This window comes from Brassica napus, chromosome C1 (assembly GCF_020379485.1).
Source record: "Brassica napus cultivar Da-Ae chromosome C1, Da-Ae, whole genome shotgun sequence".
Lineage (NCBI taxonomy): Eukaryota > Viridiplantae > Streptophyta > Magnoliopsida > Brassicales > Brassicaceae > Brassica > Brassica napus.
The window spans coordinates 46,699,283-46,715,482 of NC_063444.1; the positions used below are offsets into that span (position 1 = coordinate 46,699,283).

Genomic DNA, 16,200 nt, shown 5'->3' on the forward strand with positions numbered 1-16,200 from the left:
AAAACTGAAAAACGCATTTTCCCGCCAAACCGGAAAACGCACTTTCCGGCCAAAACCGGAAAACGCATTTTCCCGCCAAAAGTGCATATTTCTCGCCAAAACCGCAAAATGCATTTTCCCGCCAAAATCGCGAAAAAAACTTTTCCGTCAAACCCGCAAAAACACACTTTTTCGTCAAAAACACATTTTCCGCCAAAACCGCAAAAACGTATTTTCAGCGAAACCCATAAAAACGTATTTTTCCGCCAAAACCACAAAAATGCACTTTTTCGTCAAAAACACATTTTTCCTCAAAAACCGCAAAAATATTTTCCGCGAAAACCGTAAAAATGCTATTTTTCCGCCGAAACGTAAAAATTTTTTTTTTTAATCATTTTATTAACAAGTCCACCTGGATGGAGATGCAAGTTAAAAAATGAAAAGCAAACGAACATAGTTGCATTCAGATTATCTATTTGGATGCATGGACGAAATGAAAAAACGAACAACATCCAGATGGAGTATCTGGATAAGACATCTAGATGAATCATCTGGATGCATCTTCGAGATGTACAGACGAACGGGCCTATATAGTATGGCTTATTTTACTTTTTACTAGTATTATTCGTGTCCCATTTCTCTTTCAGTCTTTATGCTATAAGTCTGGCCGTATATTGACTAATTTCGAAATAGTTCCACAAGATTAGCATCATCTGTAGTCCATACCTATCTGTGACCATTTTTCTCTTTACCGTCGCATAATTTCAAGCTTAATGCAAAAAGAAAGTTCCAAAAACGCATGAAAGAATTTTTTTTTTTTTTTCCAATAAATATTTTTTGATGATAAATATTTTTAACTACGAAAATAAAATTAGAGGGGAGCACATGAGCCATAGGAGTTTGAACCTAAAGAGCAGTGAAAATCCCACTGCTCTGCCACTCAACTGACATCACATTGTACCCATTTTATGCCTTTTTCTTTCGATTGTCTTGTACTAGAAAAAGATTTATTACATGAAAATAACAACTACAAAATTGAAATAATTTTTTCAATAATGAAAATTGTGAAATAACTGCTTTAATTAATCTCTTATTTATTCTTTTTTCATACCTAACTGACATCACATTGTACACATTTTATGCCTTTTTTATTCTATTTTCTTGTACTAGAAAAAGATATTTAGTAAATGAAAATAACAACTACAAAATTGAAATAGTTTTTTTCAATAACGAAAATTGTGAAATTAAAATTTTAATTAATATCTTATTTTTTCTGTTTTTTCATACATAAATTTCATGTTCGGAACTACGCTAGGCGCTAGTCGGGCGGTAATCTCGGGCCTAACGAATTACCGAAAATTTGAGGAGTACTCGGGGATTACGCGGAGCCTAATTTTAAATACAATTTAGTATATTTATAATATATTTAGCTAATTTTAAACATGATGACACATGTTCTTAGACATAATTATATAATTTTTTATATATAATTTTAAACAGTCTCTTTTTGATTCGTCGAACATTTAGATTATGGTGTGTTTGGTACGAAAAATTTCCTAAATGAAGTAATTATCTGTTCTAATTGTAATTATTTAGTAATGAATAATTACACAAAATATGTCAATAGTAAGTAAAAAATAATCAACCGTGTTTCAACTTTACACGGACGAAAAAAGAAATAAAAACTTAAGCTGTCTAGGCGGGAATTAGGCGGTCTTACGGGTCAACGCCTAGCTACACCGATTTGGGCATATTCGACACGGTCGATCTCCGAACAACGACTAGGCAGCCGCGTTTTTAAACATGGCATAAATCACATATGATGCGCCTCGGATCATAGACCCGGGCCAGGATGATGCGTCCATGGCTGAGCCAGATGATTCTTCAACAAAAGACAAACCAGGATGGATTAATGGTGAGGATACTGATCTAAAACCAGCTGATGAGACTGAGGACGAGCTGGAATCAGCTGAAGAGAGTATGCTTGAGCTGAAACCAGCTGAAGTGATAGTAGATGAGCTAGATGAGCTGAGTGAGCTAAGTGATACTAGCTTGGAGCTGAATGAGCTAAGTGACACTGAAGATGGAGCTGGTTTAGTTTCTGGGCGAAATGAGCATTTTTCAGCCCAAAAAAAAATTCATAACAAATTCAATTTGGGTCGGTTTTACACCAAATTCGACCAGACCTTTCCTCAGTCCATTTCAAGCCCATTCTCATCAAGAATGCCAAGAGGGAGTCAGCAAGGAAGTCTTGGTCGTGCATGGGAAAAAGAATTCAACAAAAATCATTAATTTCGGTCTTTAGTCAAAGTCTTCATTTCTAGTTTCCATGTCTTGTTTTTAGCACATTCTTCTTTGGATTTCTACAACTTGTAATCCTATATATAGGGCCTAAGAGCCACGAAATAACACAAGCTTTTTCCCCTTTTATTTGAGTTTATCTATTTGTTTTTTGTAGAACACTTCTTTGTTTCTTGGTGAGGTTATCTCCGAGTAAACAGCCTCTAATTCGTTGGACCTGTGCGTCATATCAGGCAACGTTTAGAAATCCTTCTTTTGGTGGACTTGTGAGTCATATCAAGCACCAACTGAAGTCTGGTAGTATCATTGGGCCATCCGCAACCCATTGTGTCACCGTTCAATCCATCAGTTCTCCCTTTTGGCGAGTTCATATCCCTTTAGTCCGGTCGAGTGATCCTTCCCTATTTTAGGGCGTATCAAGTGGTATCAGAGCCACTCAACCGGTACTATCTATCCATCTTTCTCATCTTTCATTTCTAAACACTTCTTCTTCATCTTTCTATCTCAAATCCGGGCCACTACCTTACCTATCGCCATTCTTCTATAAAAAAAAAAAAAGAGAAAAGAAAAGAAAAAAAAAAAAAGATCTATCAAAAAAAAAAGAGAAAAGAAAAAAAAAAGTTTGATTTATTTGGCTAGGTGGTGGAAGAGAAATCCTGCTGGCTGAGGAGAAATCCAGCCTTGGAGTGGTTAATACGGATTTCAAAACAATTCTCTTTATCTTTCTATCTTGTGTTCATCTCTTGCTTGCTTGGAGAAATCCATTGGGTTATTTGATTTGTTCTCTTAGAACTTTGAGAGGAGACTCTTGAGTGACCATAAAATCTGAGAGAAACACTTGTGTGGGTGAGATCAAACACTTGAGAGTGTGAGGATTATTTTTATCTGTTAACCTTTTGTGTTGAGAACTTTCAGGTTAAGATGTTTGAAGCTGATCAAAGAAGGCTTTTCAGTCAGTTTGAAGTCTGGGAGTTTTGTGACAACCTTGTGGAGGGTGTGGTAAAAGCCCTCAAGGACGTCAGCAAGATCCAAAAGAAGAGCACAACCACACGTGCATCTGTAGCTAAGCCTTCCTTATTCATCAATGAAAAACCCAAAGGTAAATCTGAAAACAACCTTGAAGATCAAAAAGATTTTTCAGATTCTTTACCAATTTTTGATGAGTATGATGAAGAGATGATTGAAAGTTTGATCATTTGTGAGGATGAATGTGATCTTCCATCTCCAAAATCTGATTTTATGTTTGATGATGAAGAGACTAATGGACTAACCTGTTTTGAACCGGAGCATCCGAGTAGTCTTGTTCTATTTTCACAGGATTTTAAGGAAGAACCATTCGACTACTCACATCAAGGACTGCTTCTTGGCACCAGGAGACCCATGAACGATGATCTAGGTCCCATATTTGATGAGGAAGGCGAACCTGGTCCAACCTTTGAAGCGGAAGCACCAAGCATAACATCCATCATCATGGAGAACCAACTTTGCTTTGATCCCGACACAACTCCTACGCCTTTGACCACATACATTCAAGAGCACTGTGAGAAACTTGATTTGATTAATTTTCTGTCTGATCTGTTAGATAAAGTCAGTTCCAATGACATAAAACTTTCTGGTCTTGATCATCTTGAAAAGTCATCTGAGCTTGATTTGCAACAACTAGTTTTCTGCTCTAGAAAATCGTTTGATTCATTTGTCTTCAAAGAAAATAGCTTTAGTCTGAGATCTTATGGACATGAACTGATCACTGGAATTTTGTTTGCATCCTCATATGCTTTGAAAGATTTTATGGTTAGCACATTGCTGGAACAGAATTCACATAAAGCTGAAACATATTTTTGTGGTGATTCTGTTTTGAAACCTGTCCATTCTTATTCTGAATCTGATCTTGAACTAAAACTTTTGTGTTCTGAATATGATCAAGTTAGGCACGTTTTAGAAATGTTCTATGGTAGTTCATGCCTCGAAAACATTATGATTTACAACACCTTCTTTGATAAACATGCTGAGCCTTGGATAAGAAATTCTCAATTTGAACTTAATCTTTTGTGTTCTAAATCTGAGAAACTTGCGCATGATTTGAATTTGTTCTTTAGGAACTGTGCTATCACGTGCCCTGACACCATTCTGGTGTACAAGACTTACTTTGATAGGCTTCATGATGATCTGAAACGTGTGCTACATGTTCTAGGGAAAGAAACTGTGGTTTATGATCTGAACAAGTACTTGTCTTGTACATATGATCCTGGTATTTTAATGTTTGTTTTGAGTGTCCAGGATAAACAGGATCAGTCTCCAAGAGGTGTCAGGAACAGAAGCAGAGATCGTGCTTATCAGTTTAAGACTTGGAGATGCATGTACTCGAGGAAACCAACTTCAAAACTCCAAGGAAGTTTCTTTCCAAAATTTTCCTTCACTAAATTTTACATGATTTTTGAATTCTTTTTGTCTGATTCATTTCCTTTTGATACAGGTAAAATGGATTTGAGGTCAAATCCTTTTCAAGAGGGAGGGAATGATGCGCCTCGGATCATAGACCCGGGCCAGGATGATGCGACCATGGCTGAGCCAGATGATTCTTCAACAAAAGACAAACCAGGATGGATTAATGGTGAGGATACTGATCTAAAACCAGCTGATGAGACTGAGGACGAGCTGGAACCAGCTGAAGAGAGTATGCTTGAGCTGAAACCAGCTGAAGTGATAGTAGATGAGCTAGATGAGCTGAGTGAGCTAAGTGATACTAGCTTGGAGCTGAATGAGCTAAGTGACACTGAAGATGGAGCTGGTTTAGTTTCTGGGCGAAATGAGCATTTTTCAGCCCAAAGAAAAATTCATAACAAATTTAATTTGGGTCGGTTTTACACCAAATTCGACCAGACCTTTCCTCAGTCCATTTCAAGCCCATTCTCATCAAGAATGCCAAGAGGGAGTCAGCAAGGAAGTCTTGGTCGTGCATGGGAAAAATAATTCAACAAAAATCATTAATTTCGGTCTTTAGTCAAAGTCTTCATTTCTAGTTTCCATGTCTTGTTTTTAGCACATTCTTCTTTGGATTTCTACAACTTGTAATCCTATATATAGGGCCTAAGAGCCACGAAATAACACAAGCTTTTTCCCCTTTTATTTGAGTTTATCTATTTGTTCTTTGTAGAACACTTCTTTGTTTCTTGGTGAGGTTATCTCCGAGTAAACAGCCTCTAATTCGTTGGACCTGTGCGTCATATCAGGCAACGTTTAGAAATCCTTCTTTTGGTGGACTTGTGAGTCATATCAAGCACCAACTGAAGTCTGGTAGTATCATTGGGCCATCCGCAACCCATTGTGTCACCGTTCAATCCATCAGTTCTCCCTTTTGACGAGTTCATATCCCTTTAGTCCGGTCGAGTGATCCTTCCCTATTTTAGGGCGTATCAACATAGGACTTGCTGATTCTTATTATTCTCTGTTTCTATTCAAGTATTAGATGTTAACATATGACATCTTAGTTAACATATGACATGTTAGCTCTCCCGCATCTTCCCTCTCTATGAGAAGTGAATCATTTCCCGTGTTCAAGCTGGTATTGAACTCTTCCAAATCCTTTTTACTTGGGTATTTCAACGTTGTATCAAACTATTTGAAGCTCTTTCGAGCTGTGGTTTCTAGGATTTAAGTAAAGATTATATGCGGGTCTCTTTACTTCGAACAAGTTTCTCTTTTTAACACTTATATCCCATGTTTTATTGTTTTACTGTTATTGTTGTTGATCTTACCGTCGAGCTTACTCCCAGTCGTAATCGTTGAAACTTCTTACATTTGAATTAATGAATTTGTGTTAAAAAAATATATATGACATGTTAGTTTTAAAAAAAAACCCTATGACATGTTGACGTCATAATAATTACGAAATGTTATTAAAACGATGAATAATGTACGGCCACGCAAGTAGCCTACTCGAGGCTCGAGCAGGTCCATTTTGATCTTTTCGATAACTTTAATTCCACGTTCTGATTTGTGTGTGTATGTGAATACACATACATACATATCTTTTGTCAAAGAAAAAGAGATATACATATCGTACGGTCTCTGTTTTACAGCTTACTTATTTGGTCCCCTTGCTTATTTTATAAACATGCATGTTTATTTATTCGTGCCCTTTCGAGTACCTGTTGGGATAAGTTAGCTAGGGGTACACGTAAATATAAATATTCCCTTCTTTCAAACAAATGTTTACGAAAATTTCTCTTCTCTCTCTCTCTACATTTTCCCCTAAGTTATTTTCTTAGTAAGTACTATAATTAGAAACTTATGGTTCCTATCAACTTACCAAAACCAGGTCTACTTTGTGCAAGTGGGTCTTCTTCCTCAAACCACGTATTATTATTGTATTTTTCAAAGATAATCTATTTACCTAGATTAACCACAATCTTTAACTCGTAGCACCTTATATTATACATATATATTAAATATATCATGATGATTTATAAATAAGAATATTATTGTTTTGCCAAAGGGTTTACAAATTTCAAGATGGAAAGGGACTGCACTTAATTTTTTTATCAAGGAAAGGAGATTCAACAGTTCAAGAGATGAAAAATGGCTATACGATATAATACATTGGTAATCTATGTTTAATGGTGTATCTATGTGTATACGTGTGTATTATATCTATCTATGTGTATATGTTTGCATGTGTGTGTATGTAATTGTGTTATGCGCTTTTTTTTGTAACACCTTTTAGAAAATATATCAGAGCCCATAATTGTGTGATGTGCATGTATATTATTATGACGGTTGTATGAGACCCATGATGAACATAATTATGTGTATACTTTTATGACGGTTGTATCTCATACTGGTGGTGCTGAGCATTGTTAGAGAAAATATCCCACATTGAAAATATTTAAGGGACTTGAATAATATATAAGAGACTTAGACCAATACACTAATCACCAATTGGTTTTAAGTTACAAGCCCAAGAAACTTGTCATGGTATCAGAGTAGGCCCAACACCCTGACCCATTAATCCGGTCCGAACAGTGGCCCGATCATCCCATTAACTGATGGCCCATAGAAGGCTCAGTTCCGCTGAGATTGCTAGAAAATAAAGCATTGTCTCGGAAAGGGTATGATGTTGGATTCTGCGAGATTAATGGTTATACGCACCATTATCTCGAGGGATGATATTGGAGAGAAGATCTCACATTGGAAATATGTTAGTGACTTGAGTAATATATAAGAGATTTGGACCAATACACTAATCGCCAATTGGTTTTAAGTTGAAAGCTCAAGCAAACTTGTCAGTATGTATTCTCTCTCGGCCAACCAACCCTCAAGCGCGTCATCTACATTCTCTCCGGCCCGGAGGCGCGCCCGAGCGCTTGCCGGTGCCGGAGGAGCTCCTTCTCCCTCTACTCATCTTTCTTTTGCTGCTCCTTCGCCTCTCTCTTCCCCTTCCACATGCTCGCAACCCTGGATATGTGCGTAACTCCGGCGAGTGCTCCTGTGCGCAAGGAGCGTCTCTCTCCGGCGTCTGCAAGCTTTGTCTGGTGCTGTGGTGAGGAGGTATCAAGGTTTGGTGGAGGAGTGGTCGGCTTTTAGGGTTTATGGCGGGATCGTTTTTCTAGATTTGGTTTTAGATCTCGCCGGATTTCTTCGTCTTGAAGGGGTCTTGACGGTTTGCTTCATCTATTAGACGGCGGCGGTGTCGTTGTTGAACGGTGGTGTATCTCGGTAGCAGTGGAGGGTCTCTTGGTCCTCTCCGGTGTCGGCGAGGTTCAACCCTTCCTCTTGTTACCAAGTGAATTTCGGTGACTCTGTTCACTGAATGCGCGCCTAGAGTTAAGAAATGCAGGAGGAGATGGTGTCTTGGCTCTGTTTCCGGCGTGTGCGGTTGTTGTTTGTGGCTGTGACAGGCAGTCGTCTATGGCTCCTAGATGGTCACATGCGGCTCTGCTTCTCTTCTGATCTTCCCTTCTCGGCATCGTGTTTGGCTCTCCGCGTCGGAGTTGGCTAATCTCTTACCGGAGCAGCTTCTTTGCGTTTCATTGTCGAGCAGCTTCATTGACTCTGAAGTCTGCTCCTTTCAGTCAAGTAAATGATCTCTCGGTTCTCGATTGTCGGATTTGTTGAGGCGATTCTCGGGAGTCATTGTTCGTCTCGGGTCAACAAATTGTTAAAGCTCGCGTCCGAGTGTCGTTGTGGTTCGTTTGTTCTCTGCGGCAGTGGGCTTGACTTTATTTGCAGGTGGATGAGGCTTCATGACAGGGTGTGGCGAAGGCATCAACTCGCTTTTTTTGCTTGGTTCGTGGCGGCAATGGAGGTGGACGTCTCTTGGTAAGAGTTTTTCATTTTTACGCTCGTCTAGCACTTCATCGACAGTGACGGTTATAAGGACGAAGAGTTCATCGGGAACCAGCTACTCCGGAGACGACACGGGAGTTCCCGGCATCCGAAGCAACGAGGAGAACCTCACGGTCCCATGGTCATCGTTGATGATTGAGAACGGCAACCAATTCCTAAGGATTTTAAAGACGGTCTGGAGGAATGTGTCGGGTCTAGTGGGTGGGCGAAGCTAGGTTGTAATACATTGATTTAGGAACTTTTGTTCAAATCGATTTTGTAACCGGATCTGAATTTGCCGTTTAATGGGTTGAATAATATTAGTTTCACTAAAAAAAAAAAAAAACTTGTCAGTATGTATCTGTACGTGTATGTGGACCCATATCTCTTAATGGCATCTGCTAAAGCTGTAAAGCTTTTGCTGCTTAAGAAAATTAATATTATGAGGATGGAGAAGCAACAGAGGAACCTTATCTCTTTAATTATAATTATTTTTTGAATCTCTTGATTCTTCAATTCTATTTTATTACAACTGGTGTATAGTTATTTCGCATTAATTTTTAGGGTTTTCGCATTAAATGAAAAGAAAAGAATACATCTCAAGTCTTCTTCCTTTCGATTTCGTTATTTTATTTCCTCTCATCTCTCTTCACCATCTTCTATATAAATCGAGAGCGAGGAGTCTTCTAGTATTCATAATATATATACCAAACAAAACATATGTATACACCTCCTCAATTCCATCTTTATTGTTACATTTGAGAAGAAAACTACCAGAAATATATGGCATCACATATATATCTGGTGTGGTTTTCATATACACATGCGTGTATATAGGGGAAGGCGTATGTGACCAAAGTAGTGTGCAGCCAAGGATGACTTGCCGATTTATAATATCTTTATAAAAACTTTGTTAAGATATTTTTTTTTTCAAATTCATTGGTTTTGAGAAGTTAGGAATAATTAGGATATACATTTATTTCTTTTTTTTTTACATTTATTTCGCATAAAGAAAATTAACATGATCGGCAAGTTGCCCTTGGCTATACGCTTCTTTGTGTCGCGCATAGGTGATCGTGTGGTGGGTAAGATCACAAGAAGTCAAGCGGAGGAACAAATTAAGCAGAATAAAGACGTAAGTACTGTCCAGATTTTTTAGTACTTGAATATATATAGATGGTTAATTAACATGCTCACAAATATATTTTTGTATAATTAGATCTATATTTCTGTTTCCTTAATTCAAGTTTTTTAAAATATAGATACTGGGACAAACCTCACGTGGGTTTGAACTGATCTTCGTTATACGTGAAAGAACCAAGTATTTCTAACCAAAACGGAAGAAGAAAAGCTCAATTCTATTATTTATCTGTGGGGACTGCGCGCGGGTTTGCATTCTTGTGAGATAGATTGTAGGATGATTTTACACTTCACAGATATACCTATGTATCTATAATCTATCCATTCACCACGTGTTTCTCGGGCTTTTACATAAAGACAAATATGTATGATACTGTATTGTTCAGTGAAATTATATTTTAAATTAACTCTCCAAACTATGTATAATTGTGCCCACGGTAGGAATTGACAAGTTTTACTCGCACAAAGCGAACTTATTATCATTATTACCTAAAACAAAATGTTTATAGTATTAGATGTCAAGTTTGGGATTATGAAATGAATAACAGTCTTTTGTGTTAGAATCAGGATTATATTAAGTAAGCTAAATATTGTATATATTACTATTAGTGAAACAACAGTAGGATCTGTAGTTATAGTAGTAGTATGTTTAATGAAATTAGGAAAGGGTTAATTAGTCGTCACGTAATACACTCACTTGTAAAAAGTAGAATTTTACATATCAAATAAATAAATAAAACTTTTGTGGAAGTGAGTTTAATTAAATAGTGTAGGGTGTAGGTAATGGCAGTGGCGGAGCTACAGCAGTGGAGAGGGGGGCAGCTGCCCCCAACAACTTTCAATATTTATCATCATTGTTACCAAAATAACCAAATTCTTAGTAGCTCAGTTGGTGTTGCCTCTAGTGAAAAATTGTCCCTGCCCCCACCATACCATAGTTCGACACCTAGTTAGTCCCTCCATTTCAGTTTTTTAAAACATTTATCAGTTATAAAAAAATTATTGATCCTTCCTTTTTTGCTGGCTTCACGTAGACAAGTATCTTTGACAAAATATTTAATGCATTTTTTCTCTCCATATTTTTTAACATCGTCGATATTTTATTTAAAGAGGTTGCTTAAAAACATTTTATATATTTTTAGTTGATTAACTAGTTGATGCTATAACTAGTTTAAAAATTCTATATTTTCCATGTTTTGGTTATTTTGCTTAGTCTTAACAAATAAATACTATTTATAAAAACTATTAAATTTATATGTTAAACTATATAATAATAAAATATTTTCTTTTAAATACCAGTAGTTATCACTTTATATAATAATAAATATATATATATATATATAATTTATTTAAATATTAATTATTAATAAATAATTTAATTAATTTTTGCCCCCAATAAAAAATATTTCTGGCTCCGCCACTGGGTAATGGCAAGCCCTTGACGATACCACAAAGGTTGGTGTTGAGTGGGATGTTGTATTCGTCTCTTAGTGATTTCTCAGGGGAGAGAACACTGACGTACATTTGCTGTCCCAAGTATCTTCTCTCCCAGTTCTCTGATCTGATGTTCCACATACCGGCGTTGTCGAATGTCAAGAGGATGGCGGACCATGACTTGGGGAACACTTGCACGGTGTGTCTGCTAACCGCATCGAGCAAGTTGTAGTTGTTTCTCTTCTCTGGTGTCCATGTTCCTGGCTCAGAACTGTTGAAAAAACGTTAAAGAAAATTGTTAGAACTCAGAACAGGTTCTGAGCATAGGTAAGTGAAACATTGGCGTATGGTCCCGAAGTTATGAATGGTACTTACGCGACTGAGAAGAAGGAGTAACCATCCAAATGGAATGATTGCATGCTTTTCTCGTGGTTCTCGAAGACGATTTCGACAAAGGTACGGAAGGTGATGTTGAGGACATTAGGCTCAACGGTTAGTGTAGTGATCTTGGCTGCTGGTTCATCCTTGATGACATTGTATTTGAAGACCTTCTCGGACATCTCAAAGTACTCAGCAAGCTTCAAGGGAGTCTCGGTATCAACGTGTGATACACCGTTAAGCCCAAACCTGACCTTACCGTCCACCAAGTTCTTGGTGTTGGCGAGCTTGATGGTACGGGTGATGTTGATCTTTCCGTAATGGTAAGATCCTTGCGGGTTAGGTCTAGCCGCGCTGGCGGTTAAGTTCCATCTGAATGATCTGAACTGGTTAAGAGACCAAGCCCAGCCAACTGGAGCCTTGGGAAGCACATTTGAAGGCTGAACATTGCTTCCTTCGTAGCTCATCACACCAACAGTGCTCACTTCCTTCTTGAGGAACCTAGTGGATGCAACCATGTAGTAGCTCTTGGCCTCTTGGTCAGCGGTCACAAGAACAGCGAAGCACTGTCCGACGTGGACGTCGAGCGAGTCGTAGTCGTTCTGGAGAACGTGAGATCCTTCCATCTCAACAAGCTTCATCTTGTGTCCTTGGATCCTGAAGTTAAGAGTGGATTTGAACCCAACGTTACAGATTCTGTACTTGTAAGTCTTTCCTGGCTTCATGGTGAAGAGAGGCTTGTTCTGTCCTCCGACTTTACCGGATTTACCGTTGATGAGGACACCGTCAGGGGAACCAAGAGTGCGACCGCTGTCAAGGAAGGTCTTGAGAGCGGTGTGGCTCTTGGTGTACCAGTCGTTGATGAGGATGGTGTGGTCATCTTCGGGGTCAGCGTAAGGGACGGGGATGAGGAGACGGCTGTTGACACGGAGGCCACCGAAACCACCGGAGAAACGGTGGAGGGCGGTTGATGGGTAGTAGAAGTAGCTACCGATCTGGTCCTTAGGCTGGAAGTGGTAAGTGTAGTTGGTGCCTGCTGGGATTGGGCATGAGGTTCCGGTCACACCATCTTGCCATGAGTTCTTCCTGTGCTGGAGACCACTCCTGCCATGTCACCGAACCCACATAGTTAGGACTCAATATCCAAAGTTACAATGAGGACTAGCATAATTAGTTGTGGCCATATAACCAAAATCTAATACAAAGAAAATCTTAATCTAAAACTGAATCAAAATGTGTTTAAAAGTCTTTTTGTTTTTATTATTTTAGTTTGATTTAATATATGATAAACTGAAATTACATTTTATTTGTATTTACATATTATTAGATGTAATTATGCTTGTGAAAAAAAAATAGATGTAATTATGCGAAATTAATATAACATTTAAAAAATAAGAAGAAGATTTGATTAACGATCCAAAAAGTTTTTGTTTTCAATTTAGTTATGAATTGTTCAAACCTAAGATCCAGGAAACAAAATAACATAACTATACCAAAACCTTTTTCAAACAAACCTACAAAGATCTGAAAAAAAAAATCATATGTACTGTAAATGAAAATATCAAATGAAATGAGAACTTTCCATTTGCATTTCGCGTTTGACCTTTGTAGAAAACAGTTATATTAAAAATGAAAAATATTTTGTAGCTTTAAAATGTCATCAAAATTTTTAAAACCGAATGCCTATATAATAATTTAAGAAGAAATGAGAGGAAATGGTGACTAACCAGGTCAAGAGGAAAGGCTCGTCAAGGTTGTTGAAAACATTGATGACGACATTGTTGTTGGATGTCGAGTTTAGGTTAGGACCAGGGAACTGTCCGTTGATGAGAATCACCTGTTGAGGAATTCCTAGAGGCGCAACGGTTCCGTACGTCACGTTCCACGTGTAGTAAAAGTAAGGATCGCCGGCATTCACCAGCGCCACCGAGACGAGGCATACAAAAACCGTCAAAAGCCTACCACCCTGCATTATCTTTTTGTTGATAAATTAACCCTTTCCTATATAAAAATAATAATATTTATTTTTTTCCTCAAAAGCAAGAAGAAACTATGTTCTCTTGCTCTTGACGAGTCTTTTGGTGATGTCGCGATTAACTATATATATGCAGGTGAAGATACCTTGGTTTGTACGGAATCGTTGCCTAATCTCACGCTTCATCTCTAATTCTACATGTCTTCCTATATGTGTAAGTTCTATTTTTGAATATCTCTCTCTTTGGTTCTCATGGGGTTTCAACGTTTTGAACCAGCAAACAACTCGGATCGTATTCTAATAATGGAAAGGTTTTTAAACGATTCCAAATTAACTACCAATCAAGTTGTTATAACATGTTTCAGCTACGGTATACACACGGAAAAAATGTTGTGGTCTCCTATAAAATTTTTTTTACTACACTTTATAATATTAACATGAAGAACTCGCATTTTCATTCTTGATATTTCAAAAAAAAAATTGGTAACTAGATATTCTATAAATACGATCCAGGAATATGTATCCAGATTATATATGCAAAATTTTAATAATGGAAATATTCTCAAACGATGCCAAATTAACTACTCATCAAGTGATTTTGTTTGTTTTAAGTTTTAAGTTTTGACATGCTTCAGCTACGGTATACACACGGAAAAAAAAAATTTGTGGTCTCCTCAAAACTACATAAGTTACTACACTTTGTAACTTTAACATTTTGACATTAAGAACTGATCGCATTTTCAATCTTGATATTTTCAAAATTTTGTTGTTGTTCTATTGGTTAATAAAATATTCTATAAATATGATATTAGTGGTAAGAACATATCCAGCTTAATAGTTTGTTCACCGAACTATTTAAATTTTCTTAGGATCAATTCGGCTCAAATAACTTAAAATTTTCTTAGGAACATATCCAGCCTAAATAACTTAAAATTTGGTTCAAATAACCAAACATTAAACCAAGTATCTAACACAAGCATGTGTATGTTGTTCCCGTTGGTTTACATACATTTGAATATACTTAGCAATCTTATGCTAAAAATTGTTGCACGTTAGAGCATCAGCATCAGTGAATTCCATGGGGAGTTCACACAGTTTTCGAAAAACAAAAAATATTAAAATAAACAAAAGCAATGAATCTACTTCTTGGGAGTTCACTGCACTGAACCCGGATCATCACTGTAGCATGGGCCCCACGACACGTGGCGGCCCGCGATTGGTCCGATTAATAAATTTTTTTTTAAAAAACAAAAATCAAACAGAAAAAAAAATAATAATAAAAAAATACTTTGTGAACCCCTTTAATGGGGTTCACTAATGCTGATGCTCTAATACAATTGTTAGTGAGCCTAAAGCGAACTAAAAATTGTTGTCCCTTAGATACAATTTTTTTAATGTAATGACAACAATACAAAGTATTACTAAAACTTAATTTTTTAAGATAGAGCTAATAGATCAGTGCATTTTTCATGAAAATAGTTTTCTACTTTTCTGAGAAATCACTCATTAACTTCAATTTTATAATAAATATTTCATCCAGATATATTGACAATCCAATTGATTATGAGCTCAAACATAATTATTTTATCAGTTTTTATTTCGAAAAACTTATTTCTATAGAAGTAACTAATATGATAATTGTTAGTAATACGTTTTAAACAATTTTGTGTTTGGATAAAAATCAATACTATTAAAAGAGAAAGAGTCCCAAAAAATTTACTTATAAAAGTTGTTTTGATCATTTTCTTTTTTATATTTTGGTTTTCTCCTATATATTATAACGGCATGTGACCAGCATTAAAATTTTAAAATAAGATTCTTAACAACCACATCTCGCTTAAAGAATATATTGAGAATATGCTAATGACTATTATCTTACCAACAATCGCCATAACCTAATTAACTTCCTCTACAAGTTTTTTTATTCAGCCAACGCTAAACATCTTATATACGCGCATGACATGTCTCACCAAACCTGACTTTTGAAAACAACTATTCACAGAGACAAGAAAACCAAAAAATGCCGTCGGAGATAATTATTTTCTTTTAGAGTTTCGATCTTGGAAAAAAAGACACGATCTTTGCTGCACAAAAAAAGGATTTTATCTATTTGTTGTCGGAAGATTAAAAATATTAGTGTGGGCTTTGAGCCCTTAACTTAAACAAAACAAATTTAACTATTAAACGCCATTTAATTTAAAAAATATTATAAACCCAATTAACTTCAGACCCATTTTTAATTCTTTTTTTTAAGTCCAAATTATGAAGACCATTAATTTTATACATAAATATATATAAATAGAACATTATTTAAATAGTATAGATTTCTAATAATAAAACATTTGTCTCAAACTGATTTTTTTAAAGATTTATAATATAGTTACTATTAATAAAATTAAAAAAAAATGGTTCACTATTTTGGTACATTGATAGTTAATGTACTTATAAATACACTTAATAACATTTGTTATTTAATAATAAACATGTTGGTATTAATCTTAAAATTTTACGTACAAAAAAATATTTCTTATGCAAGTCAAATATATATTGATATATCAAAAATTCTAAAACAAAAAAATCAAAATGATATTCTTCTCAGTGGGTTAACAACGGTCTTTTTGATTTTAAGATATTTTTATCATATTCGTTTTATTATATCCTACCCTCAC

General features: G+C 36.3%; 2 protein-coding genes across 2 annotated transcripts; one reads left to right on the forward strand and one right to left on the reverse strand.

Annotated features, from left to right (window-relative positions):
• The first annotated feature begins 269 nt into the window (after window positions 1–269).
• LOC111202409 lies at window positions 270–10,147 on the forward strand. Its single transcript, XM_048744630.1, has 2 exons — window positions 270–9,739; window positions 9,867–10,147. The coding sequence occupies exon 1, from the start codon at window positions 3,202–3,204 to the stop codon at window positions 5,248–5,250; it is 2,049 nt and encodes a 682-aa protein (XP_048600587.1). The 5' UTR covers window positions 270–3,201; the 3' UTR covers window positions 5,251–9,739; window positions 9,867–10,147.
• LOC106377531 (L-ascorbate oxidase homolog) lies at window positions 7,954–13,636 on the reverse strand. Its single transcript, XM_048744046.1, has 4 exons — window positions 13,284–13,636; window positions 11,554–12,660; window positions 11,166–11,449; window positions 7,954–8,051 (listed from the first exon to the last, which is right to left on the reverse strand). The coding sequence occupies exons 1-4, from the start codon at window positions 13,526–13,528 to the stop codon at window positions 7,954–7,956; spliced, it is 1,734 nt and encodes a 577-aa protein (XP_048600003.1). The 5' UTR covers window positions 13,529–13,636.
• Window positions 13,637–16,200: the final 2,564 nt, after the last annotated feature.